Raw genomic sequence first — 27,128 nt, forward strand, 5'->3', positions numbered from 1 at the left:
TAACAACAAGGGTCTCTTATAATACTGTGAGCCATGGGACATTATCATCTGATTCTGCTGACCCATATTTTTGTGTTGTTGCTTTGTGTTGTCCCTAAAGTCAAATGCAGGGGTGTGGGAATCATGTTCTGCCTGGTTATTCAACTTGTGCCTTGTGTTGTGGCTGTTGTCAAGGTGATGACCTGATAATAGGGCTATACAAAACAGAATCACAACATGAAGAGGATGTCCCCTTTGAAGTAAGTAAATTATAGTTGTAAAAGTATCTACAAAAGGTAGTGACATGTTGAATGCCAATTACTAGTGTGTGTGTCAGCGAGAGGTCTGACTATCAGCACTTTAATATGTGACGTTTCAAAGAAAATTACCTAGAAGAACCAGAGAGGTTAATTAACATCAATTATCATCGGACACCAATCATCCCAAATTATTTGTGGCAAGAGAAATGTTCTTAGAAACCAAATACTGATGTCATGATTCAAACATGACATCAGCCTCAGTCAGAGATGAGCGTTTAATGGGGTAGTTGCTTGAAAGTATGGTCTAAAATGTGCAGTTTCCAAACACAAACTGTCATCAACTTCAACAAACTGCGAAGATGATATTCACAGCTGTACTGCCATGTGAAAAGCACTTAATGTATCCAAGGTTAACACGCAATGAGTGGCACCACAGCACTGGAAAAAATAATATGGGGTAATACGTTGTTTTCACCCTTTCTCGATAGCACAGTGGATCTGTAGCTTTTTAATGACAGGCTCTTTTCAGCTTTGCAGAGTGGTGTGATGCCAAGAAGTATGACTAGTTTTACAGGCCCAGGTGCACCTTTTGATGCATTGTTCCCTCAGTGTGTTAAGAGATGGCAAAGCCCCTCATTCACACAGCCAAACAATTTCAAGAGTGGTTTCAAGAACACCGGGGTGAATTCCAACACCTTCACGGTCAAGTCTCCTCACACACGGCTCGGTACTTGTATCGCAGCATTCCTTGGAGAATTGAAGTTTGATAAGAATAGCTCCAATCCTTTTTTGTCTATCGATATGAGTAGGGTTTTTGTTCACTGTCTTTAGTATCAGTGTAGAAAACAATCAGCGACAAAATAAACTGCCACTTCCATTTGGGACGGCAAACAAACCTCATCTCACTCTTTGAACGGAACAAATAAGGGGTTCAGGTAATCAAATACTTAAACACAGCTGCCATATGTAGACATTGTATGCAGAATTAAAGACAGGTCTCAACTGCTTTTCCCTGCTCTCCTCTTCCTTTGAGCTTTACTGAGAATGACTGAAATTCCTGGGACATCCTGTAAAGCCATTAACCTGATTTCCCCCCATGTCACCATTTAATGGGTGGCTGAATACTGTAGCATAACACATCCAGGCACTGCGAAAAAAAACACCTCACTCAAGGCTCGACTAGCAGTGTAAGCAACTTTGTGCTACACCTTGGCATAATAGTGGAGACATGTGGTAAAATTGACATCTTAAGATGTAACATATGGTCCTGAAATGATAAGTCGACGTACCGAATAGCAATACACAGATAAATAACCAACAACTATTTAAATAACTGATTAATCCTTAAGGTTAATTGAATTCTCAAATATGGAGAATTTTCTCTGTTTTATATTATCAAATATTATATCCTATAGAAGAACTTAACAAATCCCCTTGGACTTTGAGAAACTGGTACAGACATTTTTTTATTATCTCTGACATAATAGACTCAATATATATATTTATCGAGCAATTACCAAGTAAATTAATCAATAATCCAAATAATCTTAAACTGGGCTCTATAGACTGTAAAGCAGGGGTGTCCAAACTACGGCCCGGGGGCCAAATGCGGCACGCGGGACATTTTGAATTGGCCCTCAGCAAATTCAAAAAGTATAATGGAATACGGCCCACAAATGAAACTTGAGCTTTTCTTGTATTGTACTTATTAAATATATCTGTAAACATATATTACACAGTAGTGTTCATGTGTTAATAAGCCCGATTTACAATCAATTCTGTCGAAAATATGTTCTAAGAAATCTAAGTCGATAAGAAAAAAGCCCAATAACTTATACATAACAAACTTGAAATATACCCTTCCTATTTCTTCTTATGATAATCAATCTGGGGCTCCTGTTGTAAGGGATGAGCTGCTAACAAATTAAATGAAACTCTCTGGAGAGCTACGATGTAGGCCGGTTATCTTTCTTAAAGCAGATTCAAGTATCAAGCATAATCTACCTACTTTTGATTGATTTTGCTAACTTATAACTTAACTTATGAGGCAGTATACCTCACCTCTAGTGAGCTGCCTGGCCCTCCGAATATCTTTCTGTATGTGGCCCTCATGAAAAACGTTTGGACACCCCTGCTATAAAGCATTGGAGTAATTTGGATGCATTTATTCCACGACATCACACCTCCTCTATTTGTATTTTAGCCTATACATGGGATTGCACAGCTCTCCATAATCTATTATTGGTTGAATTTCTCACTAAACTTAGAGCACGTTTCTAAACGGAGTTAGAGACCTGATACAGCCGGGGCATGCTCTATGTATGTGAGAGGAAAGTGAGACCTGTCTTCACACCGAATATATGTGTGTTAGATCAAAAAATAAATTAGCACCGTTGCAAACACTGTTAATGAGTCACCAGCTGGGCAGCTAAAAGAGACGGGGGTTACTCTAAATATAAGGGGAAGGCTCATGAGATAAAAATATAGTTTGTTGCATTAGATTCTACACAATCGCCCCTTCCTGATCTTCAGTTCTCTCTATAAGGCATTACAAAACCCACCTGCTCAACACTGCATTCAACCACTGACCACCCCCCCCCCCTATTTTCTGTTTTGTTTATCACTTTTTGTATTTTTTTTGTATTTTTTTGTATTCTCTGTCAAAGCGTCTTTGAGTTTCTAGAAAAGCACTATACAAGTCTCATGTATTATTATTAGTACAAAAATTACAAAGCACCCTGTGTTAATATCCAGGTCAGTCTTTCATTCCCACTCTTTATCTATCTTAGGATATCTACTGTATTAGAAGCACAGCTGATGTGATATTTTAGTCATGCAAGTAGATCAAGTGACGCAGAGTGCTTGGTCTGGTGATGATAAGAATAATAGTCACATTTAATTGGCTGCTTCTCACATTTCAAATTATTCCTTCAGGAAAAGAGCAAACCTTTCTGCAATAAAGGGCAGTGCTGCAAATAGATGTAGGGGTACTTACACTGTATATACAGCATATACCAATGTATATTTTACCTGCTAAAATTAAATATACAGTATAACATTACAAAAAATCTGAACCAAAACGGAACAAGTAAGTTATATGGCCTCAACTAATTTAGAACTGGCATTCTTCAGTATTTATTATTAACTATATAATAAATAATATTCGTGTCGTTATAACTCTAAAAACATGTGTCTATACCCATTTATGAATTGAGAGCACAATGGGTATTTTTGGAGTATGTATTACTTAATATCTAGTTGCCAGTTGGATTCTATTTAGGTCTGTGGCTGTGACATGAAAGGTTATGTTATATCTCACATTTATGGTAAGAAAATACATGATAATACCAATACATAACAAGATTAAGTTAAGACCACAATCAAATATTCAAGCATGTAATGCCTGGGTCAGAAACTGATACCAGTCACTTGAGATGTATACATAGAATACAATATATTACAAAGTGAACTGCTTATGAACTTATTTATACAGTGGACTTTCATCTGGTTCCAAATGAGATGCACAGCCTGCAATGTTCTAAAGGTATACAATTGTGTAATACTAATAAGATAAACTCTTGCACCAAAAGAAAACCGTGGATCTGATGATAAACTGTCCCTGCCTGAAAGCTTATGAATGTTCCTTTATACCAGAGTCTTCAGTTTGCCAAGTCAGGAAATGGCCATGCTGTTTTGATGAGACAAACATCCATAGAAATTCTGCATTTCAGCAGGGTGTTAATTTGTCATGCCTCGTCACAACATGCACAAAGTATAAGAGGACTTCCAATCTCCTGCTGGCTCCTGGGGGTCATTATGAAGGGGAGAAATCACAGCAATATAGACAGGGAGAATGAGAAGGATTCCTGCATTAAGTGGATGAGGCCCTCCCCACGACAGGATTTGGGTTACACTACAGCCTACTACACATATGGAGCTCTTTATCCCACATTCCCTCAGCTTTTCTATGACAAAAAACCCTAACTGTGTCAGCTAAAAGCAATGTCAATTATAGGATCCTCTTATTGGACCATGTGGCTCTCAGTGTCAGAAAATGCTCTCGCTGATGTCCAATGGTCTTTGTCGTTTCTGTTGTTCCAAACATTTTCAATAAACTGTAATCAGTTTTCCTTAAGAGTCAATTAACTGTGCTGGAAACATTTTCTCTCTGCTACAACAGTAAAGATGGACCTTAAAAAATGTATACTGCGTTCTTTAACTCATCCTGATTCTAGTGCAGCACAATATCTCCATCTTTTCTAAGTAATAGTGAGCCCTGGATGTCTCGCTGACACTGGACTCCATGCTCCTGGGTTTCTGTGGACTCGACACTTTCCAAAGATAATACGGGCCAAAGATTTCCACTCACGGGCAGGCTGAGGCCCTGCTGAGGCAGCCTGCCTGATGGGGAACAGACGAAAAAGAGCTGGCTCAAGAATATAGTAAGATCCATAGCACTGTACTATGGGATATGCCTTCAAGGTCTATAGTTAGTTACTATAGATGAGAGAAAAAGGGACCAGCCATGTGTGAGGCGTGTGTTCTTTGAATGCACTCACGGGATACAGAACCAGACACAGGACGCTCAGCGGGCTTGATAACATGATACCAAAGGTGAATAATAACAAGGAAGTCATCAAATACAAAAAGGCAAAAGCGAGTTAATTTCCTTGTCTTACTATAACTCTTCACTAATTGCTCCAGTTTCTCAATAACTCCTTGTTTCATGGCTGTGCTATATTGTCACTTTTCTGTTATTCAGAGGTAAATTGAGATTTCCAGGAAAGGCTTGTCCCGTTGAGAGCGCCTGGAAAGCCCAGGCCTGGCCGTGTGCACAGTCATACACCACATGACGTCTTAGCAGGGGAACATTCCTCCATTACTTTTTCTCTCCCTCTAAAACCATCTTTCTCAATTTAGAAACGGGGGGCACAAAGAGTGGTTTCGCGCAAAAAATACGAGGCAGCAGATTAACGCAGAATTAAGCCAGACAAAACCTGACATATGTGAAATGTCCCAGACTGGGAATGAAATATAATTTCTCCTATCCAGGAACTTTCCACAGGAAGAAATACACAAGACTGAATTTCACTTAACCTCTTTCTTCTATAGGCCAAAGAAAAATAGAATAAAGAATGGTTGAAAGTTTTACCTTCGCCAAACATTACCATTACCTAGCAGAATCTCTTTAAAAGGAGCAGGTATCTAGAGTATGTCTGAATGGTAATGTCTTGGAAGGAAGTAAACACAACTCGTGCCAAACAGTCTGTTTAAAATACTTTCTTTCCAGCTATGCCCTTGTAAACACCAAAGAAGAAGGCGGAGGACTGGAATTACGTTATGGCTACAGCTTTCAATGTAGCTTACAGGAGCTGGGATTGTGTCTCTTCTCCATTAATCATTTAATAGTGACAGGAGGTGGTCCTTTCGTCACTCTGTCCTCCCCCGCCGTCTGACCTCAGGGGTGACAGTTTCCCTCAAGCGTCAACCCAAACAAAAAAGTGGTTCAGCCAGCTCCCATAGCCGGAGCTCGAGAGGTCAAACAGGCCTGTGCCAAACGAGCTCTTTCATCCTATAGCATTTACTTACATTTACATCCTAGAACACAGGCATCAAAAGACACAGAGAGAGAGGCTGCTTTGAATAAGAAATATGTGTGTGTTGCATTGTTTATTGACCTAGCCAAAGCATTTGAGACTGTAGATCAACACATTCTGTCTAATGTTATGTTGGTGTCTCGTTTCGGTCATAATGCCATTTGCTGGTTTCAGAGTTATCTAACAGACCTTACTCAAAGCTTCAGGTTGGGTAGTACTGCCTCTGAGCCTGTCACCTTGGAGAAGGGAGTTCCACTGCGCTCTATTTTGTGGCCTTTGCTCTTTTTATTATATCTAAACAATATTTGTAATCAGATGCAATTTTCTACCTATAATATGCATGCTGATGACACTATTGTATACTCATGTGATCCTTCTCTGGATATGGCCATTTCCAATTTAAAATCAGATTTGATCACGCTGCAGCATGCGCTTCTTGAGTCAGCGTCCTCTTGCCTCTCCATTGACACCCTCTGTTGAGTTTGTCGATACATACAAATATCTGGGTTTTTGGTTGGACAGAAATCTAAACTTTAAACACCACATTGAAGTTCTAACTAAGAAATTGAAATTCACTCTTGGCTTCCTTTACAGACTTAAATGTTGTTTTTCAACTTCTTCCCGTAAAAGGTTGGTCTCTGGCTCCCAGCTTGACTACGGTGATACAATTTATAGATTTGCCTGTCCCACTGTTTTGACCCACTCTATCATGCTGCACTGCGATATATATCAAATGCACCCTATAGGACTCATCATTGCAAACTGTATAGCCTAACTGGATGGTCCTCACTTAGTATTCGTAGGATGCAGCATTGGTTTTTATTATTGTATAAAGCCATTTTAGGTAAGCTTCCTTCCACTCTACATATGTGCCAGATTTGCTCCAGATTTTGACTCTTACAAGCACCAGTGCCTGGATACGGTTCCAGGTACCTGCCGACTGAGGCTGGGAAAAAGAGACTTTTTAATTATGATCCTTGGTCTTGGAATGACCTTCAATCAAGCCTCAAACTGAGGGCACCTGTCCCAATAGCCTGTTTTAAATTGAAGTTGTCTGAGGTCCTTACCACCAGCTGCTCTTGCAGTAATAAGTAGTGTACCTTACTGTCCCAAATGTGCACAATGTAGTGACTGCTTTTCGTCTTTTGTTTACTTGTGTTCTCTGTACTTTACATGTCTGTGTTATGTGTGTAACGTTGCTGCCTTCTTGGCCAGGTTAGCTTTGTAAATGAGATTTTATCTCAATGCTTTTTATCTGGTTAAATAAAAAAATAAAAGTGTGTGAGACAGAAATGACCTCTATGACCCTTAATATATGTGCAACTCATGTGTCGGAGGGTGTGGGATAATCCTGGAGAGCTGTGCGGCGGGGGTCTCCAGGTGGCCCGGAGGGTAAGTCAGTGTTAACCCCAGTTGACCCTGGCTCTCTGCTGTCAGAGGTAGGAGATCTACCCCTAGCTTGTCAAGGAAACCAGGACAATGTGGCATGTTCCTCTTGGAAGGCAGTCCCTGGAAAGAGCTGAAATAAGATACGTTCCTTTTATGTGTCTTTTTATTATGCAATGTGGATAAAATCATAGACTTATGACACCAAATGGTCGGGCATCAAGAACACTCATCTGTTTCTGTAAGTATTAAATGTCCCAATGGCAATATGAAGTCAAGCCCAAACAACATTTATCAATCTAACGTGTATGATTGTATGCCAGCTTTGAAGACAATACAAGCTGTATTTGTTCCAATAGAATGAAACGATGTCTGTCTCAGACAAGCCTTGGCAGAAGAAAATGTCTGGTTGGCAGGTTGAGCTTCAACACTTCCTCTCAATGCTGAGACACAAACGTCTCAGGTGGCAGCACATGGCAGGGTGGGGGTCTCCTTTAGTGGGATGTTAGGGAGTCTAGGAATTCCTGCAGCCTGCAACAGCTGACTGTTGGGAATGAGAGGTCTAATTTTACTGGACAGTATGATGTTGGGTGGAAAATTCTTGACACTATGTAAATACATTGTCCAGGTGAACACGTTGTGCACATTAAGGTATGTGAATGGTGTCTGAATGTGTGAAAACTGTGTATCCAAGACAGACGATAATGCTTAGACAGTCAGAAAATAAAATGACTGTATTATTACTCTTTTCTTAATGCGTTATAGTTTATATTCACCAAACATGAGCTCAGGAAATGCAACCACTGAGCATGAAATGTTGTACTGACAATATAATCATTTAGAATGGAGACAGTAAATCACTTGTGGTGCACTTAGGTTTAGTGTACGACATGATTAGTCGACACTATGACATTGTGTCTGTTATGTTCCGTAGTAAATGTCACGACTCATAAATACAACCATGGGGAGAACAACTGTGGATTGGGAGTCTGCCTTGCACCATAAACATTGTCATTAGTCATGTGACTGGAATCTAGTAAGTGTGATCAGTATATGAATGTTTATGCAAACACATCTTGTCTGACCTCCTTCCTGTGACAGGGTCTCATAGGGACAAAGCCCATATTTAGCATGCATAGACAGCAATGTTGGGTCAGTGACAACATTTTGCTTCAGACAGAGCACACACTCACTGCATGCTAATAGTGATACAGATGTTTTAACACAGTAAGTTCACCTGACATCAGAGATGGCGTTTTGTCTAGATAATCGATGAAAGTATGAATGCATGACCAAGGTTACTGTTTTCAGTGGAACAAGGTTACAATTCATAAAAGTATAAATGTCTCAAAATGTCAGCTAAACACTGAACCTAGCGGTCTGACGTTTCTCTACCCAGACTGACAGAAGAAGCCATACTTCTGCCTCCATGACTCTCTTCCAGCACAGCTGCTCCTGCTGCCTGAGCTCAGCTGCAGGATCGATCAGCTGCAGGAGTGGAAAGTTAGGAGGGAGTCTGGAGCTAAAATGTGGTTCACGATGACACATATGATTGCTTACTTTGCACGAAGTAGCCAAACTAAATAAACATGATTGTATTCATGAAGTGCACCAAAAATGACTCGCTGTCTTTGCCACATAAGGTCACCATGGGTCTGTGGCATAAGGTTGATACATGTAATTTGCACTCCCTGTCTCTTATGATTAAAAAGTTACTAATGTAAATTGTTTAGCATTACACTAAAGCAAATAATACAAACTAGTCAGGGATTAACGTGATATACTCTATATTTGTTCTGTCTGGTACCCCGACTCAGTTATCCTTAAGCAGAGATTTCAGAAGTAGCAGAAACAAAAATAGAAAGGCTTGTAGAAATGTTCAGGGACATGCCAAAGTGGCAAGAGAAGAAAATAAATAATGTAGATACTGAACTCTTGTTATGACTACTGCTCCTCTCTCAAAGCAGGCTCTAAAACCTATTATAGAGCAGATTCATGTTTTCTTAGTAAATACAGGGAATGACAACAATAACACGTGTACAATGTGATTCTACTTTTGGTAAAACCTGTTTTGGCATTTCATTGGTTTGCAGTATTTTCAAGGTATTCAATTTTATCCATATCCTCAACCTTTGACAGAAAAAACAAACTGTTTTATAATGCAAAAGAGGATAATGCAATCCATTTTATTGAACAGATGTTTGTATATTGGGTCCAGCCCCAGTATTTATGTGTGAGTGAACAGCTTTTTCTGAATAAGATCCTACACCGCCTCTCTTGGCTTTCTGTTGAACCTTGCTCATACAAAAGGCATTCATCGTAGAACAAGCAGAGAGAACAATCACTGATGTCATTGGATGTTGAGGTCCAGACACTGGGAGAGACTCAAAAATGTTTTACATTTCCAAACACAGAGATTAAAGGCTTATATACAGGCTTTTATCTTATAAACAAGAGGTCTAAGCAAAAAAATGTAAAGCGCTTTGTGTGTTCAATGATCCTTAAGTGACCACTGAGAAAACCACCATACAACACAAGAATAGATCTGAATGGATCACAACAACGTCTGACATATTCACTGAAAGACAAGACGTTACTTTAAACAGCTTTAACCACAACAATAATGCAAACATGGCTCGCTTTCCTCACAACTTCAGGACACATCACTTATGGTTTATACCAATAGAGATTTTCACTCCTCTTTATAATCCAGACTAAGCCAAAGCAGACAATGTTTCTTTTACCCTCACCACGATGAACGATTGGGTAAGCTGTTATTGCAAATTTAATTAGTTCTAAATGTTTTATTTTCCCCAACTAAATTTGACAATTTGTTGGGGAAAATAAGAACATCCTCACACATTTCCTCAGTTCAAACAATGCTAAAACCTCCCGAATCGTTTTGCATTTGTAAGACACTTGACTACCATGTACATTTCCGACAGACACTCTGAATCCTCTTGTAACCTGCAGTTCAGATAGAGCCATCCCAACTGCCTGACATGCCCGACCAGTTAAGTAGGCTCTTAGTCCAACGTTCACACGGGGGATTGAGGCCTTTTGTCTTTTTTCTTCATCTACTGTATGGCTCTTTTCTTCTGCTTCAAAAAACATAACAAAGGTTGTCCAATCTTCTCCTGCTATGGCCACTCTGAGTGGTCCTCTTCAGCGACATGGGTATGCTCCAAGAGGAGATTCTCCTGGTGATTGAGTTCTTTATTTCAACTGGGCTCTTCCATCATCCGACAACCTCTGAAGTGGCTGAAGTGGAGGCGAGGGGATTGAGTATTTGAGCTTCTGTTGCAGCCTTAAGCAAAAGCCAAGAAGGGTTACTTTTGTCATTTTGATTGCTTGAAACATACTTTGAGTTCAATAAAAAGGGGGATTATTGCCTCACTAAAGACAATACCCAGCGTTGTCTAAAATCTGTGAAAGCTGGTCAAATCTTTGTTCCTTTCTCATCAGTATCAATTGCATCACATGCTGTCGTTGTATCATTTTACAAACTCCTTAACCCCTCCCTCACCTGGATGTTTGTTGAGAGTGAATATATAGAATACATGACTTAAACTAAGGTTGACAGTCACAAGGGCATGCATTTTCATAAAAGCCCCTACAATATAAATATTACTTGTCCCATTTCTGCCATGGACTTGAGCTTACATCAGCTCTAAAAATAACAATTAGTTGCTTCTTGGCCTTGAACATGTTTGAAGCTGATAAAAACTAACAGATACACGATGATCTAATATTTACAATGGATCACAAAATAGTCTATAATATCCATAATCACCCCGCAGCTGTGTGACATGCTCCCCTTTGGTTGGCTACTCTGTTTTGAACCAGAATAGAGCAGACAGCTCTCAAATCATGAACACATCACCACAAAACGCCACATACTTTCTACCTTTGCCAAATGGCTGATGATGAATGTGCCTAAAGTTTCTTTTGGCCCACAACCACTCTCCACAATGCAATATGAAACATGGGAGGCCACAGGTGTTCAAGAGCAACAGTGTGAAGTCATAGGAAGGTTAAAAAGAGAACATTGTTTACTGATACAATAGAAAAATAAAAGTGTAATGTTCCTCAGGCTATATCATTATATGAAGCCAGGGCTTGGGAGGCTAGCAAGTCAGAGGGAGGATGCGATGACAGAATGAGGTGGAAAACAGGGGGATACAAATTCTCCCATTAGCTCCCCTTTCAGTTAAAAATAGAAAGGAGAACATGATAGCTACCTCAATAGAGTTAAGTCTCTCCATACAAAAACAATGACATGAACAAAGTTTCAAGAGTGAGACCAGTGCCCAATTGACCCACTGTATAAATCACAGTCCCCCAAACAGGTCATGTCAATCTTTATTTTTCCAGCTGATGTCAGCTTAGTGACTAAATCAATCTGAGCACATGCATGTGACAAAAAATCCAATAAAACCTCCTTCAAAGGCAAAACAGCCATGGTAAAGGATTCAAAGCTAGCCAGCTGTGGCAACACTGCTTGATCCAAGGTGAGAGAAGAAAAAACAACGCTATTTCAGAGAACATTGGATGAGTGACAGTTCCTGTAACGACAAACAGTGAAAATATGAAGTGTTTTAGTTCTCTTAAGCATATTCTCCTGATGGCTGCGGAGAAGGGAAAGAGACATTTCCTTACAAAGACATCGACATCAAAGCTGAAGGAAAGAAAAGGAGCCTGCATGACATGCGAGGGAGGATGTGAGATGAATTCCATGGCACACTAGGATTTGGCTGAGTGCCAGTGGGGTGCTGAGTTAAAGGTTAAGGTTTTTTCTAGTGACTACTGGCACTCAAATGCCCGTATAGTATAACCACAGAGTCAAATATGACAAAGATGAATAAAGTTGTGTCTGAAACTCTGCTAAAAGTTAAAGATGGAAGATCACGTTTGCATGTGTACACAACACATATTACATAGAGGCCAATTTAGTAGAGCATGCCCAGCATCAACATTTATAAATCACTACCAGAGAAGTAAGTGAAATGTGATTGGCTACCAAAATGAATAACCCCAATCCAAGAGGAAAACTATTTGCTCAAAATAAGAAGGGGCTTTGCGCTGGAACAATAGGTAAATAAATTGGTAATCTGATCAACAAAAATATTGATGGTTGATTAACATTATTATTTTCTATCAAAACATTGTTGTTGAGTGTTATTTTGAATGGATTTCTTTATATTTACTGACATTTCAAAGACCAAATAATTAATCAGGAAAACAAATATCCGATTAATTTCAAGTTTCATCACTAGACTGTTCATATGAAACATAATGGCAATTACATAAGTCAGTATTGCTAAAAAACATTGAGAAATGAAAACGATTTCATCAAATGTGTGTTCTCAGTCTGCTACCCTTGGTCCTCCCCCCGTTGAGAACACACACAGGGCAAACATCAGCTGTGCGGATGTACCTCAATCCTCGGCTCTAACATAGTAAATAAATAAATAAACAATTATCTGCAGACATCCAAAAAATGTTGGTTTGAGCAAAAAACGAACTCAGATTCCTTCCAAATGTTCCTTCCTTCAAGCAGTCAGCTGTTTAAAGTCTATGGCTGCTGAGGTTACACACCTGTCCACTTCAACAAGGACTGCTCCAGTCTCACAGCGGTGGTAAACCCCAGAGTGGTCAGCTTCACATGGCATCCAATCTTAGCGGTCCAACTCATATGTCATGAGATGTGCCACTTTGAAAAACGATATTTTGTTATGAGCACACTGTGATATGTAAGTTAAAGCCATTTTTAGCCAATCATTAGATTTTTCTGACAGGAATTTGGCTAGTTGTCAGAGGTACATTTAGAAGAATAAAAGTGGCAGAATAGCATTATTTACCGCCCTGAAGCTGAATAATGAAGGTAAGGGACCCCTAGTTCGGTTTACATCTTTGTCCCATGGCCAGGCAGCACGCTCACACTTCTCTCTTTATCCTGTAAACACAGCGAGAAATAAATACTCCCCTCTTGGATGAAAACGTAGACAGCTCTCGTCTTTTTTGGACGGGTGAGGAGCAGCGCTGAGGGGCCTCACAACTGGAACCAGATGTCTTCTTAATATGTGCATGCCTTTGCACGAGTGTGTGCATGTGAACGTGAGCATATGAGTGTGCTTATACGAATTAGTGTCATAGTGGCCCACAACCTTGTACAGCATGTGAAGCAAATCGGCAAAAGAGCCAACAATTAGCTCTAATCCTACCTGAAACAGTGGAAAACATGGCATTGTAGCTGTGAGGGCACAGGGACAAGTGAGGGGAAACATTGTCCTTTATTGTTGTCCATAAATGAAGAATTACCTTAACTACATTGTTGCTCTGCATGTGGTTGTGGGCTCACAGCCAAACAGAGTATATAAAAACCGAGTGAGGGAAAGTGTGAGGGGAGTGATACCATCAAACCTTCCACTGATCTACTTTTGCTATCATTTGTGATTTTAAAAGCAAGAAACACTCAACTCAGCTTCACTTTTTGGGCTGATTTCTGCTCTTTGGCACAATGTTGTTTAGGTTGGCCTCATTGGGCGACTCTAAGTCCATGATCCCATTTTGGGGTCTCTTTAGGGGAAGTAGAAAAGGCCATTTGATCTTCCTCTGTGTCTCATGGGTGCGATGTGATATGCATGTTTTTAATTATTCCCTGCTTGCTTTTCACTCTACAGTCACAAAAAACATGACTAGATATTTGATTTGATCCGAAGGTGCATTTCGAAAGAGTTATAATACAGATATTTAAAACCATACTGTAGGAATGACAAAGAAATCTATTAATAGATGTTGACACTTCCCAGAATTAATTGTACCTAATGCAGAGAACTCGATTTAACTAGAATCTTTACAAAGCAAAAGCATCCATTTCAAGCAGATTTTTTTTTATTAGGCAAGTTAACTACTGGAATTGTTGTTTTTATGTGTATACGCAGAACAGCAGATGGCTTAGTGTAGATCTGGCAAAGTGTGTGGAAAAGACAGACACTGTGTTTTGGAGCACCATGATAACCCGCAGGTGATCTTATCTTCTCAAGTCAAGGCGCTGACATCCCACACACACATACAGGCACACACATCATAATACAAAGCCTTCATTTAACAGTGTATACTTCCATGCAAATGTGTTGTTAGCAGCCAGGAAAACATCCTCCAACACGGTTTACAGAGGGATAATGGTAGAGAATTTACTGCTCATTGACTTCCATCTTAACAACCACAGCACTTTCAGTTGTCAACCTGAAGATCAAAACTATCAATTTGACTAAATGATAGCACGAAAAAGAAGTGCAAGTCAACAGCGGTCACGATGAATTATGTCTTGGGCCCAGATTAAAAGAGGTTGCAAAAGACAAGGCAGATAATCCACTAAGAATGTGTCACCTCTTATTACAGCTGCCACTCCTCAGCTGACATCAATGCGTTGACAGATGAACCTGCTCTTAAAGGGCAATATCAACAAAGTATAGCTTTCAAATGCATTATTTTTACATTTGTAAACAATTACTACTAAATATGATCAAAAAAGTAAGCTTGAACCACCCACTTATTTATGAGCCACATTCATAAAATATCATTTGTTTGACTGTGGGAGTTCAAGATGATGTTTAGAGGATCAAGGATACATGTCTGGATTGCAGTTCATAGATTTACAACCTCAAATGTTAGCCTAGTAATGCATGAATATAATTAATTGCAAGGGCAGCAGCTTCTGACTGAACATCTGTATGAACTTTGCAAAGCTGCTGTTGATTACTAAACATGTGCCATTTGTTATTTCTTAACTGGGTATCCTCAGTTTAACATCCAGCGGTCCACACTCTCTCTTTCCCGGTCTTTAAATTCTCCATACCATCACATCACGGCAATTCATGCAGCCTTAGAAACAAAATGGCACGTACAAAGAGGACCTACTCTACTGTACTTGCAGACAACACTAAAATAAGCACAGGATTGCTTTAATCAGGCCCTTGCTACCACATCTAGTCTACCGACAACAATAACAGCCCAACAATTTAAACGGGCTGTGGCCAATGCTAACACGCAGAGAGGGGTGAGTGGGGTTTATTTTCTGAATCCCAGGCTGGTCGAACAAATATAAACAAAGATCAAACCTTTACCACTACTGGTCATCTATTCAAAAGTACTTTTCTCTTCTCTCCCTGAAAAGGACTAATGTGCATGTATAACATGGATACAGACAGATATACAAAAGAGTTTTATACTAATAAGGCTACATTACACACAACTCCGAGAGATAAACATTTGTATTGTGGCTGATCTGCACTTTCATTACACACAGAGCATGGACTGCTTAATTGTGTGACTAAAACAAATCACTACATGACAGAGGATGTGGTCGAAAAACAGTTTAATAAACCATTAGCTCTTTGGGCTAGCACTTTCCTTCCTCCACTGACTCTGATGCAAAGAGAACGCCTGGTCCATATGTATGTGAGCGCTAATGACTATGATTAGAGAAGCCTGGATTAGGGTTTACTGTGGTTCATGACACATGCACACAGACACACACTCTCAACACACAAACCAAAAGCTAGCCTTGTGATTAAAATGTGGAGAAACCCCAAAAACCAGATAACATAAACAAAGTGATGTACTTCTCAATTAAAACGTAGAATACACGCAATTGGGTTTTCCACATAATAATTCTACATGACACAGGTTACATACATGACTGTAACCAACTCATCACTCTTGTTAATGGAGCAGGGAAATCTTGACAACATGGGTATGCTATTTCAGCAACCAATCAAAAAGGGAGGATTCATTTAAATGTGATTTTAAACCAATCCCATCCAAACATCCTAGTTTATTTTAACCTATAGCAAGACTGGTGCTATTATTCAAGCTTGTCAGCCTCAAACAAAAGGAAGATTTCTAAAGGGTTTCAAGCATCTTTACATGTTGTAGATGCAACTCGCCTAAGGCCTACAAATTATGTACTGCTTTATTTAATTGCACAACCTTTCTTATTAAAGAAAGACAAAAGACTATGGCCAGCAACAACAATTACAAATCGCTGACAATAGAAGGGATGCTCTTTAGGGATATTTTAGCACAAATTAACTGACAGCAGGGTTATGCTCAATCCTTTAATTCAGAGCAAGTGCACAGCCTAAAGAATACCATGCCATTTGTCTTTGGAAGACTAAGAAATTATCTCCTGCGTGGACCTGGGAAATCACCCAGTAATTCTGCACTCAGGGCCTTCGAGTTAAGCCTCTAGTCAGATAAAATTAGGATCAAAAGCCTGGACAAATTAACAGTAACACTGACCACCTCGCTTAGAGGAAATGAATCAGTTAGCCATGCGGCCAGTCACTGAGGGAGACTAGGGAAGGGCAACAGGTGGCTGTCAACTTAGAGAGAAAGAGGGTCATCATCCACTTAGAGAAGAGCAGCAAGTCTGTCTGCCGCTCCCTGGGCTCCGCTAAGCTAAGCCCTGCACCAGCAGGAGGAAGAATAAGGTGAAGCCAGTTCAGAGTGGTGTGCGGCAAGGTTCAGCCAAATATTCACAAGTACAACTTAAGCCCTGTTACATCAAGCAAAGACTGCAAATGTATTATGGGTATGCGGTGTAATAAAACAAGGTAGCATCTCCCTACAATATTATTAACAATAGGATTAAAAAGCCTGCCAATATAAAAGGTTTATTGTATCAATTACATAATTATAGTGTCAAAAGAATCAAAGTGAAGGCTTCTTAGAAATAAACATGTGCAAACTAGACCTCATCAAGAACAAGTGAAAGCTGTCGTTCCCATGTCTCATGTGTCTTACCAAGAGTTTAATGAGCTGTCATGACAGAACCATCTCAGTAAAAGATCCGCGGGAGTTTCCAAAGCTTTGTTTTGCACGTCATGCATCAGCAGGTAGAATAAATAACCACAATGACTATCAGAGATAGTTCTCACATCAACGTGACTTCCTTCAAGTGAGAAATGTCTGTGTCTTTGGTTTTTCTTATACTGTAATAGAAAAATACAGCCAAATTCAAAATCTGACAATTTACAGCCTAATAGCTTTTCCAGGCTTTGCGTTATTTTTACACTGCAAGCCTTTAGAGGAGGCACTGTGTGTCTTCGTGTAAGAATGTGTGCTTCTCCACATTCTTCCACTAACCATAGTGCTCTTCGCTAGAAAACCCTACAAGTCACTGGAAATGTACTTTGCAAGGGCTTGTGTATTCATTTCTAACATTATACATACATTAAATAGGGTGGAAACGCCATTAACACCTATTTATCAGTTAAATCTCAACAGAAAGATGTGGGAAACAGAACTCAAGCCAACATTTCACAGAGTACATTGTAGTTTGCTTAGCAGTTATCATCCTCAGTTTAATGAAAACCCAGCCTCTGACAAGCCTATTGTATGTGTGTATGTGTTCGCACGACTGCCAAGTGCATGTGTTGCATATGTTTTCAATCAGCTCTTTGTGCTCGTTCCCTTACATTACTCAAAGACACTAGGAGGCCCAATAAAACAAAGTGACAGAACACAGTAACTCCAAAAACATTGAATGTTTTCAGGCACCACTCCGTGCCAGTGGTCTGTTTCTCAGAGTGTTGTTGTAATGATGTTAATTCTCACTCAAATTAAAATCCTCGGCCAAAACTGCCACTGTGCAAGTTAAACAAGAACCTCAATAAAGTAATCCACTAGTAATAGAGGTCATTAAAGCTCATACCTCACTGGTGATATATACGGAGAAAGACAAATTGAGCATCATTAAGTGAGAGCTGACAAATGTACGTGTTATTATTACCCACCTATGCAGGCGTGAACTCTGATGGACAGATGTGTTCGAAGAATAACGCTGTGTTTCTTCCCCCTCCTGTAAAGAAAAAAAGACAAATGGTAAGAAGGAAAATGTTAGTTGACATATTATTTCAATGTGTGTCTGAACATGTGTTTGTGTGTTGTCTGCTTGTATCTGTATGTGAAAGTGTGTTTGGGTGTGTGGTGGTACATCTGTATCGAGATAAAAAACTGTCTCTCTTAATCTAAGGCAGCCATCAATATGCCTGAGCTAGGCAAGTGCTGACAGGAAAATAATGCTGAATTTCAACTGCGCAGAGGTGCAAAATGATGACTAACATAGCGTTCTGTCTCGTTAATTTAAACCCCTTCAATATTTGTAGCTTTTACACAACAGGGAACAGGTCGGGGAACTGACAGGGAAAGGGTCTCCATAGGTGAGAATGAAGGATGGGAGCATCTGAGAGGTCAGCTCCGCCCCCTGTGTTAATGGGGATATGGCAAGACCCTATCACTATCCTGTCAACTGCTTACAATGTCTGAAAGACAATTCAAAACAAAGACAACAACAATGCACCCCATTTCTATTCAATCGTAGAAGTGAATGTGAGAACAGTGTAGTTCGTAGCCACCCAAAGCATCATTTGGATACCCAGAGGCCCACGCTCTAATTTGTGTACAAAGTTTAATGTTGAATTTGCCTTTTTAAAGGATAATGTTGGCAATATTTCTTTGTCTATCTTAGTTAAGCTGACATCCTCGTGGATTCATCTTCTTATTACAGACACATGCATTTCCTAACATTCGGTCTATATGCTGTAAAATGTATTATCTCTTGGATTTACACACGGCATCTATTGCACGTCTGTCCGTCCTGGGAGAGGGATCCCTCCTCTGTTGCTCTCCCTGAGGTTTCTCCCATGTTCCCCTTAAACTGTGGGTTTTCTCTGGAAGTGTTTCCTTGTACGATGTGAGGGTCTAAGGATAGAGGGTGTCGTTTTTCTCATACTGATATTCTGAACAATCTGTGCTGTTGTATTTGCTGTAAAGTGTCTCGACTGTAGGCTATTTTTATTATATGTACAGCACTTTGGCTCGACCAAAAATCGTTTATAAATGTGCTATATAAATAAAACTTGATTTGATTTGATTAACCAAAACCACCAATACGTCCATATAGTAGTATAGTCAATCCCTCAATATTTGACTACTTCCCTTCCTGTCAGTGACAGCCAGCCTATAGCCCATTAAATGCTCTCAACATTTAAATCTGTATAATTGTTCACAAATATATAGAAATCTTTAAAAAGGCTTACTTTTTGGTTTAAACAGTTGGAGACTGTCATTTTTTTTGTTTTAAAGTAACTCTGACAAGATTAAAATATTGGAGCTGTGGGGTTTGTTTGAGGGTTAGTGAAATTTCAATTGACTCAAAATAGACTACAATGCTCAAATAATATATTCAAATAAAAACAGAGTCACTGATGTGTTTTAATCGTTTTTGGAGAATAATAAAGTACAGTATATCAGGCTTCGGCTGCATCGTCAATACTTGATATGAGGATTGTTGACAATACAAAACTCTGGTTATTATTATCCTTAAAATGTATCTGTTTGCAGTCAGCCATTAAATATGACTGCCTGTGTATCTATTCTAAATGCAAACATAACTAAAACCTTACAAGAAAAACATGTTGTGTCATCTTATATAATTTGACATGTAAAGGCATTCAAAAGAAGGTATTTCTATCCCATGTTTTGAATTTTGTTGGTGAGGGCCGCCCTTTTGTTTACATGCTGAAACAGAGATTGTGCATTCAACCTCCTGACTAGACAAGAGCACAGCAGGTAGAGTTGCGCAACAACCCCCCCCTCCTAATTCGGCTCCCTGACAAATAGGCTTTTATGCCGCGTGCACAAAGGCTGTGTGATTGTTCCGCCTGGCGCAGTGCCAGCACCAGACTGTTACTCTTAGTGACAATCAGGCAGCAGTAGACCTGACAGGGACAGAACGCACCATCAGCACAGACTGCAGATCACACTGGAGCCTCACCATGAACCAGCAGCAGCATTACTGCTCCTGACAGACATTCTGACATCTTTCCTGGGAGACTTCTGCACACAAGCAGATTACATGACAGGAGAAATCTGAATATACTCATTACTTATTAAGTATAATATCCAGCAACAAGCAGAGGTGAGACAGAATCAACATCTGTCAACATGGACCTGCGCCTGCGAGATGAGACAGCAAACAGGAACTTAATCCTCTGTGATGCTGTTGAGGCAAATGGGTAACCAGATCCATTTTGTCACCAAAGTCTGCTTTCTCTCCGCTTGGCTGGAACAGTATCCCTATGCTTAACCAAGACCTGAGGCTACACAGGCCAACATGCTCATTATCAAATTAAACAAACGTGCAAGGAATACAAGTGAGGTTTCAGACCCCCCTCACCAATTATACATGAACATTGGACATTCCTACAGACAGTGCTGCAGGCCTGTCAAGGGTGAAGCTCAACATAATTGTAACTATAAAGAATGTCAGCTGAATAACAAATTGGTTAAATGTTGGGATACGCTGTAATACCTACTGAAGTCCCTCCTCTCTCTGTGCCAGAACGTTCTGGTCTCTTCATGTGCTAGTACTGTAGTTAACTTAAAGGTCCCAGGTCATGCTTTTCCGATTATTACCCGTCCTCTTGTGTGTAGCTTTTTCTGCATTTAAACGGTCTGCAGAGTCAAAAACCCTCAAAGTACACCCTGTAGCGAGTAAAACTCTTAACACAGAAAAGACCAGTCTATTCTGCCCCAGAACGCCTCGTTGGAGATTTGTCTTTTTCCATTTTTTTCTTCCTGAGTATGGTAACGTAACCATACCTAGGTCCAAATGGACCACACACTCACTCAGCCTTATCTTTTCTCAGCCGCGCTACTCTGCGGAGTTTCGCCGGCACACACCTTATCTTTTCTCAGCCTCGGCTCCATGGATCTCCACTCACAGTTCGCCACATACTCATGTGTGTGTGCTCAGGCTGAGTTCCGTGGTGTCTCGCAGACCCCACGCAGCAACCAGGAAACGACACCAGTAATCCAGCTCACACTGTCCGCTCCTCGAGCCTCAAAGGGCGGAGCAGCGAGCCCCGCAACGTCCTGCCCACACGGCACCCATACCCACGCAGCATTCTCATCTGTTTGTCATTACTGGTGTCCTTTTCTGGTTGCTAACAAACGCCATTGTAACACATACACACATCAGAGCACAGTGGGCTCATAGGGAGGGGGCTGGCAGGAGCTCCAACAAGGCGTGTAGGACAGAGAGTGAATACACATACTATACAGAGATGCTGTATGAGAAATCAATGTGAGTTTGGAACATTGCACAATGTAAATCTATTCTAGTTGACCTCAACAATGGAATTATGATCAGTAGAAATGGCCATGACATGGGACCTTTAAGCCATGCATAAATTAAATCTGATTGATCATATGCACAATCATGCTTCTTAAATACCTTTGTTGCAGCTATTTGAACATCAAGGAATTTGCTTAATAATGTCATAAAATTAATTAACTTGTCAATTACCCAAAACTTCTTACTTATGTCTTACTTCCTGACCATTACCCAGAGCAATTGATTAAATTAGACGGCTTTATAAAAGATTAAATGAAAACATATGGCCATTTTTATTCATTCTGCACATGAAAAGAAGCCGAGCACTATAAATCTTTTTACTTAATAGCACAAATCTGTTATTCATCATTATTGCGAATATTGCAAACAGGAATGCAGCTGTGGTAACATAACAACTATACCTGCCAATTAGATACCACATATTATTTTCCTCTCTATTCTCCCTTCACTGCTCTATTATAGAGTACGCTCATAAAGCTCAGTCTTAATCCTAATACCCAACTGGATCAGTGGATACCTGCCAGCTTTATCTGAGGGAGCATTACTGGTTTATTAACTGAAAGAGTGTACCCACAGAAGGTGAACACTTATAACAATGCAGTATACAGTAAAGCCAGTTTACCTCTCCGCAAAGACCAATGAATGCCAGACAAAAAGGTCCCATCGAAGTCTACTGACGCAGCACTTCTTGGTGAACACCCCTGCATCAGTAGAGGGACCCGGAGAGACTGGGTGAACCAGAGGGGGGGTGGGTTGGGAGACTGTATAATTAACTCTTCACTAACCATTGACCAAGTCTCAAAACCACATACACACTGAACAATCCCAAAGCTATTCTATTCTGATAATAATACCCGTAAACTGCTCTCCAAACACAGAAGGGGCAACTGGTGTTTTATTTCCTCCTTGAAGTTTAAGCTGTACTGCGATTGACAATTGCTATGGTTCTTTTCAAATGTGCTTTTTTTTCTCACCAAAATAAAAATCTTGTGTGCTGTTAGCGTCTACCAAACAATGTCCAAGTGGGGCAGAGCAAAATGAGAATAAGGAAAGTGGAGCTGTCCTAAGAGAGATGAAAGGAGAGGATCGGATGGTTGAAGCAAGAACAGTTGAGTATAAATATGCTTGACTTCTAACTGGTTGTCGAACACATCAAGAACACTCAATAAAAAAGAAAGGCATATTCAGCAGAAAACTGCTGGCTTTCAGCTGTGCTTTGTGTGTACTAGGACAGTGAAATGCAAAAAAAGTGTCAGCTACACATTTCACATGCTGAATCAATTATGAAGTCAATAACAGCTCTTTATGTTATCTTCTTTAGACATGCTAGGATATGCCCTTGAGGACTTACAACTTTACAAATCAGCTGCCAATCAATGTCACATATTTAAGCAAAAAGTCATAAGCCAAACTCAAAACCCTCCAAATACAGTTCAATTTTCCGTTTTCAAACATCAGGCCCTGAGTAAGTGCCCCTGAAATGCTAAAAAAGGATCTCGCTCTTCAATCCATGTAATCCAGAAAAACATTCAAGGACTGTAAACGTCTTTAAGCACATGTCAGGCCATCTGATCCTAACTACGTCCCCCATACTCCATCTGGGCTCAGGGTTACAGATGCAGGAAATTGTGTGTGTACAGGGTCAATCAATCTATCACAGCTAGGAAACTAAATGATACACTGACTACCTTAAACTGTGCAGATATGCCTGAGCACATGTCTGTGCTATATGGTCAGATATAGCTAAGTGAGACTGTACCAGAGATGTGACAGGGGATTTATGAGTCACAAGCGCCTATAGCTGGGCTTCAAACATGGTGTGGAAGTGATTATGGCCCTTAAGCTCCCGTGACATGGATATCTCCTGGCTCTGCAGCGCTCTGTCAGAGGATCATACTTGAATCTGTTTGTAAAGACACTAGGTATGACACAGGCGCCTCAGGAATGTAACCTGCCATTAATATCAATTACAGTACAGATGGATCCAATGGCCACTGATCAGGGAGGTTCAGGAACTCAAGCGCTATAGAGTACTATTTTCTTTGCAAAGGTAGGTGGCTGGGCTTGAAGCAATTATAATGAAAGCATAATTTTGCTTGTTAACTGGAGTGTTATTCTGACATCACGTTGTAAAACTCAGAAACAAATTCAGGGGAAATTAAACTATTTTTAAAGTAGGTTAGATGTTTTGGAAATGGAGACTGCTGTTGACAGATCTGCAGTAAAAGCAGCATAACGTCGAATATACAATGGAACAAGAAAAGGTGAACTGACTCATCAGACCTTTGTATTAGCTCAATAATCATCAAATCAACAACAGCGAGCTGTAGGGGATGTAATCCTGGGCATATCACCACCATAAAAAGTCAGAGAGCAGAACTGCTCTATTTATACAAAATAATTGGCCAACCACCTTCACCCCCAGCCTCCTCAGACAACACTGTGTGGGTTTAATGACACACATCCATACCAGTCAGTGCCAGCTGGCAGGACACAAGCCCTGGCAGGCTCGCTCCTCGACGAGAGAAGAAGTGGACCACTTTAACCTCACAGCCCTCTATAGCCTTCCATAAGCTCCAAACAATTTCAGATGGAACTGGGAAAGGACGGCATTTTCAACGTCCAATAGAAACACCAAGCTACAGAGCAGCTTATAAATTCCAAGTTAAACAAATAAATCCATACATGTTTGTGGTCCCACCGACCAGGAACTCCGATGCCAACCCTTGGTTTGTGATCATCTAAAGTGGGAGGCACTTAAATGATATATCAACATACTCCTCAGTACATATAAAAACATATGGAGTCAATAAAGTAACTGACCAAAGAACTTGTATGAAACAGAAATGAAACTCACACACAATTTTAAGCCTCTCTTTTTTATCCAGGTCTATGAGTAATATCAAAATTAAGCCTAATTTAACTCCATAAAACAATGCAGCTAAATTAGAAGCTGAGAGTTATTTGGTGGTGGGTTCACAATGAGAGCTCTGAGGTAACTTTCAATAGAGATGAGGGCAATTACTCATGGATGTGTCTACACCTCATAAGTGGTTTAGATGACATCACTGCTGCCACTGGGCCAGGGAGGCCAGGTATTTCAATATGAATGGATGAATGCCATGGAAACTCTGAGACATTTAGTCTGCAACTAAAAAGGGTGCTAATACCCCCAGTGAACTGATAAAAAATATATAGGGCTAACTTTCATACATACAACTAAGATCAGGATTACACTTTTATATGACACAAATGTCTTCAAAAGAGCAAATATTGTAATTTATAAAATGAACAAGTCAAATCAAGCAATCTGATTGGTTCTTAGCCGTGATATAATGAGCGTATATCACGGGTAGAATTGTAGTTACTTTTCACAAGTCATGTATCCCTCCGCGTCTGAGAAAAGCTACAACCGTTACAACTGTTACATTACGTCCGTTACGAAACTAACAAAGCTTAAGATGGAAACATTTAAGGTTAACTTCGACCTCCGGGGTGGCCTTACTATGGAGGACTGTATTGAGCAGTGCCTATCTCCAGAAAAAGAAACACCTAAACGACGACATGCAGAGCTACGTGAAGAGCAGGTAGACCAACTGGAAAAGTACCACAAATAGCTTCACGTCGGGCCGAACCACGCCCCTTAGCTGTGATATAATGACCATATACCACGGCCTGTCGTGAGCTATTGCTTAATTATATTTGACATATTCTGAGCCAATGAGGTTGAGATATTAGGTGACTGATTTAAAAAGGAATGAGTGAAGCTAATAACACTGATATTTAAGTTGAACTTATTTTCCTTGAGAAAGAAGAAGCTTTTTGAAACTAAGAGACCCTCAGGTACGTGAAGGGTGTTCCCTCTGCTCCCCAACAGACCCCAACATCTCCTGAGAGCAGCCTCTGAGCAGCAGAGCTCAATCAGCTGAGGTCCGGAAAAAAGGGATTATTTCACTAATTCATACAGGAACGAAATGGGTATCATTATGATTCAAATTACTGTAATAGAATCAAATTAGGCAAAGGAATACAGCCTAATATATATCCCCATAGCCCCCCTTTATCTGTTCCCTCTAATCTCTCTACATATTTTATGTGTCTCCCTCTCGAAAAACAGTAATCACATTGTACTGATTATGTCTGACTGCTCAGGCTCAGAGACTTATTTTGGCTGTTTTAAAAAGACATATTGTTTTAATCAAAAACATCAGTTACTCTTGAATAATGCTTTTTTTTCATAACAGCTAATTGGACCACCACAACCTGCATACTTTATTTCCAGACAATCAGAGTTTGGCAAGTAAATCACATTATCAACCTGCCAGTCTCTCTTGTGAGCCGTTCGGGCACAGATCCCAAATGCAACTTTTGAAGTGCAAACAATATTGACCGACTTTAGGGAAGTATTGGAGAATGTTTTTCATTTCAGCACATTGTGTACATGCGATCTTTTGCTTTTGAAGTTTGGTGATAGTGAAGGGAAAGCAAAGAGAAAGAAAGAGACAGCAGTGATTATTATCTTACCCTCCTTCCTCCTGAAATCCCTCCAGTTCATCTTTCTGCTCTGCCAGCGTAGACTCCAAGTCCAGGTAGCTTCCATTATGGGACAGCTGAAGGGCACAGTCGTCAGGCTAGACGGGAAGGAGACAAAGTTAAACATTGATATGTCTTCAATCCCAAAGGGTTATGTCATTTACACTTTAGACATGAAAGGAATGCTAAACATTAAGAAAGGAAGAGATTAAGTTTAGTTTAAAGACAATTGAGGCTAAGAGCCAATGTCCTGCTGTACAAAATACTGCTTCACTCTGATCAGATTACAACGAAGTAGGGTAAAACCGATTGACTTGTAGACTCAAGAACCATGACCATGTATGATATCAAAATGATGCGCAGTCAACCTTTCCAAAGCTGTGAAGAATGTGAATGGCATAAAGCCCTGAAGAGGTTTGCTTTGCTGATGTGTGATACAGAAGATTGGTGTACAATGTTGGAAATATTTCATAATGATATGCTTGTCTATTGTGATGTGTTAACACTTTTACTATTGAATTCACAACTTCTGTTGCAATGATACTGCTTACATCAAGAAATAATTTTTTTTTTGCGGATATGACTTTCGTATGTATCAATGGACAAATGCACAGCATATTTGAGGTTTATGTCTAGTCGTCAGTGGACCATAGAAAGCTATTTTATCAGCTCCTGTCAGCGCTCTACAATGACAAGCAGGGCAAGGGTGGAGAGAAGTCATGCGGATTTGGAGCAGTTTGGCTGACTGTTATCTGTCTGCTGCCCCTGTCTGATAAACTATCATCATACAGGATGATTTTGCTGAGGAGGTATGATTTGTCTGGTCCTGAAGGGTTGTCAACAGCTGACTGTGGTCAAGGAGATGAGGAATGAGTCTGATCACTTGTCTGGATGACCTCCAAATTAGAGATATTAACCTATTTATATTCTGAGTCTGTCAGCTCCACAGGACCGCGGCTCCAACGGTGAAGCAGAGGACGTGAAAACAAACATTTTTACGGTAGGGCAAACTTGGACTTAAGAGAAGAAAAGGGAAATGTTCTGTTTCATCAACAGCCAGGGTCTCTAAAACAACCTCATACTGTACAGTCCACTAATATACTTAAGTCAGTACATTTGTCTTCTCTTGTCAGCCCACATTTAAGGATTTGTAACCTAGCAAAGGCT

At 40.1% G+C, this 27,128-nt stretch overlaps 1 protein-coding gene across 1 annotated transcript in view; it reads right to left on the minus strand.

Moving 5' to 3' along the window:
- fhod3b (formin homology 2 domain containing 3b) overlaps positions 1 to 27,128 on the minus strand; it is a 108,227-nt gene that overhangs the window by 75,528 nt on the left and 5,571 nt on the right. Inside the window, 2 exon segments of the mRNA XM_071205856.1 lie at positions 18,025 to 18,089; positions 25,953 to 26,059. Of these exon segments, the coding sequence (XP_071061957.1) occupies positions 18,025 to 18,089; positions 25,953 to 26,059 (172 nt within the window).

The sequence above is a fragment of the Pseudochaenichthys georgianus genome, chromosome 16 (assembly GCF_902827115.2).
Source record: "Pseudochaenichthys georgianus chromosome 16, fPseGeo1.2, whole genome shotgun sequence".
NCBI classification, from domain to species: Eukaryota; Metazoa; Chordata; class Actinopteri; order Perciformes; family Channichthyidae; genus Pseudochaenichthys; species Pseudochaenichthys georgianus.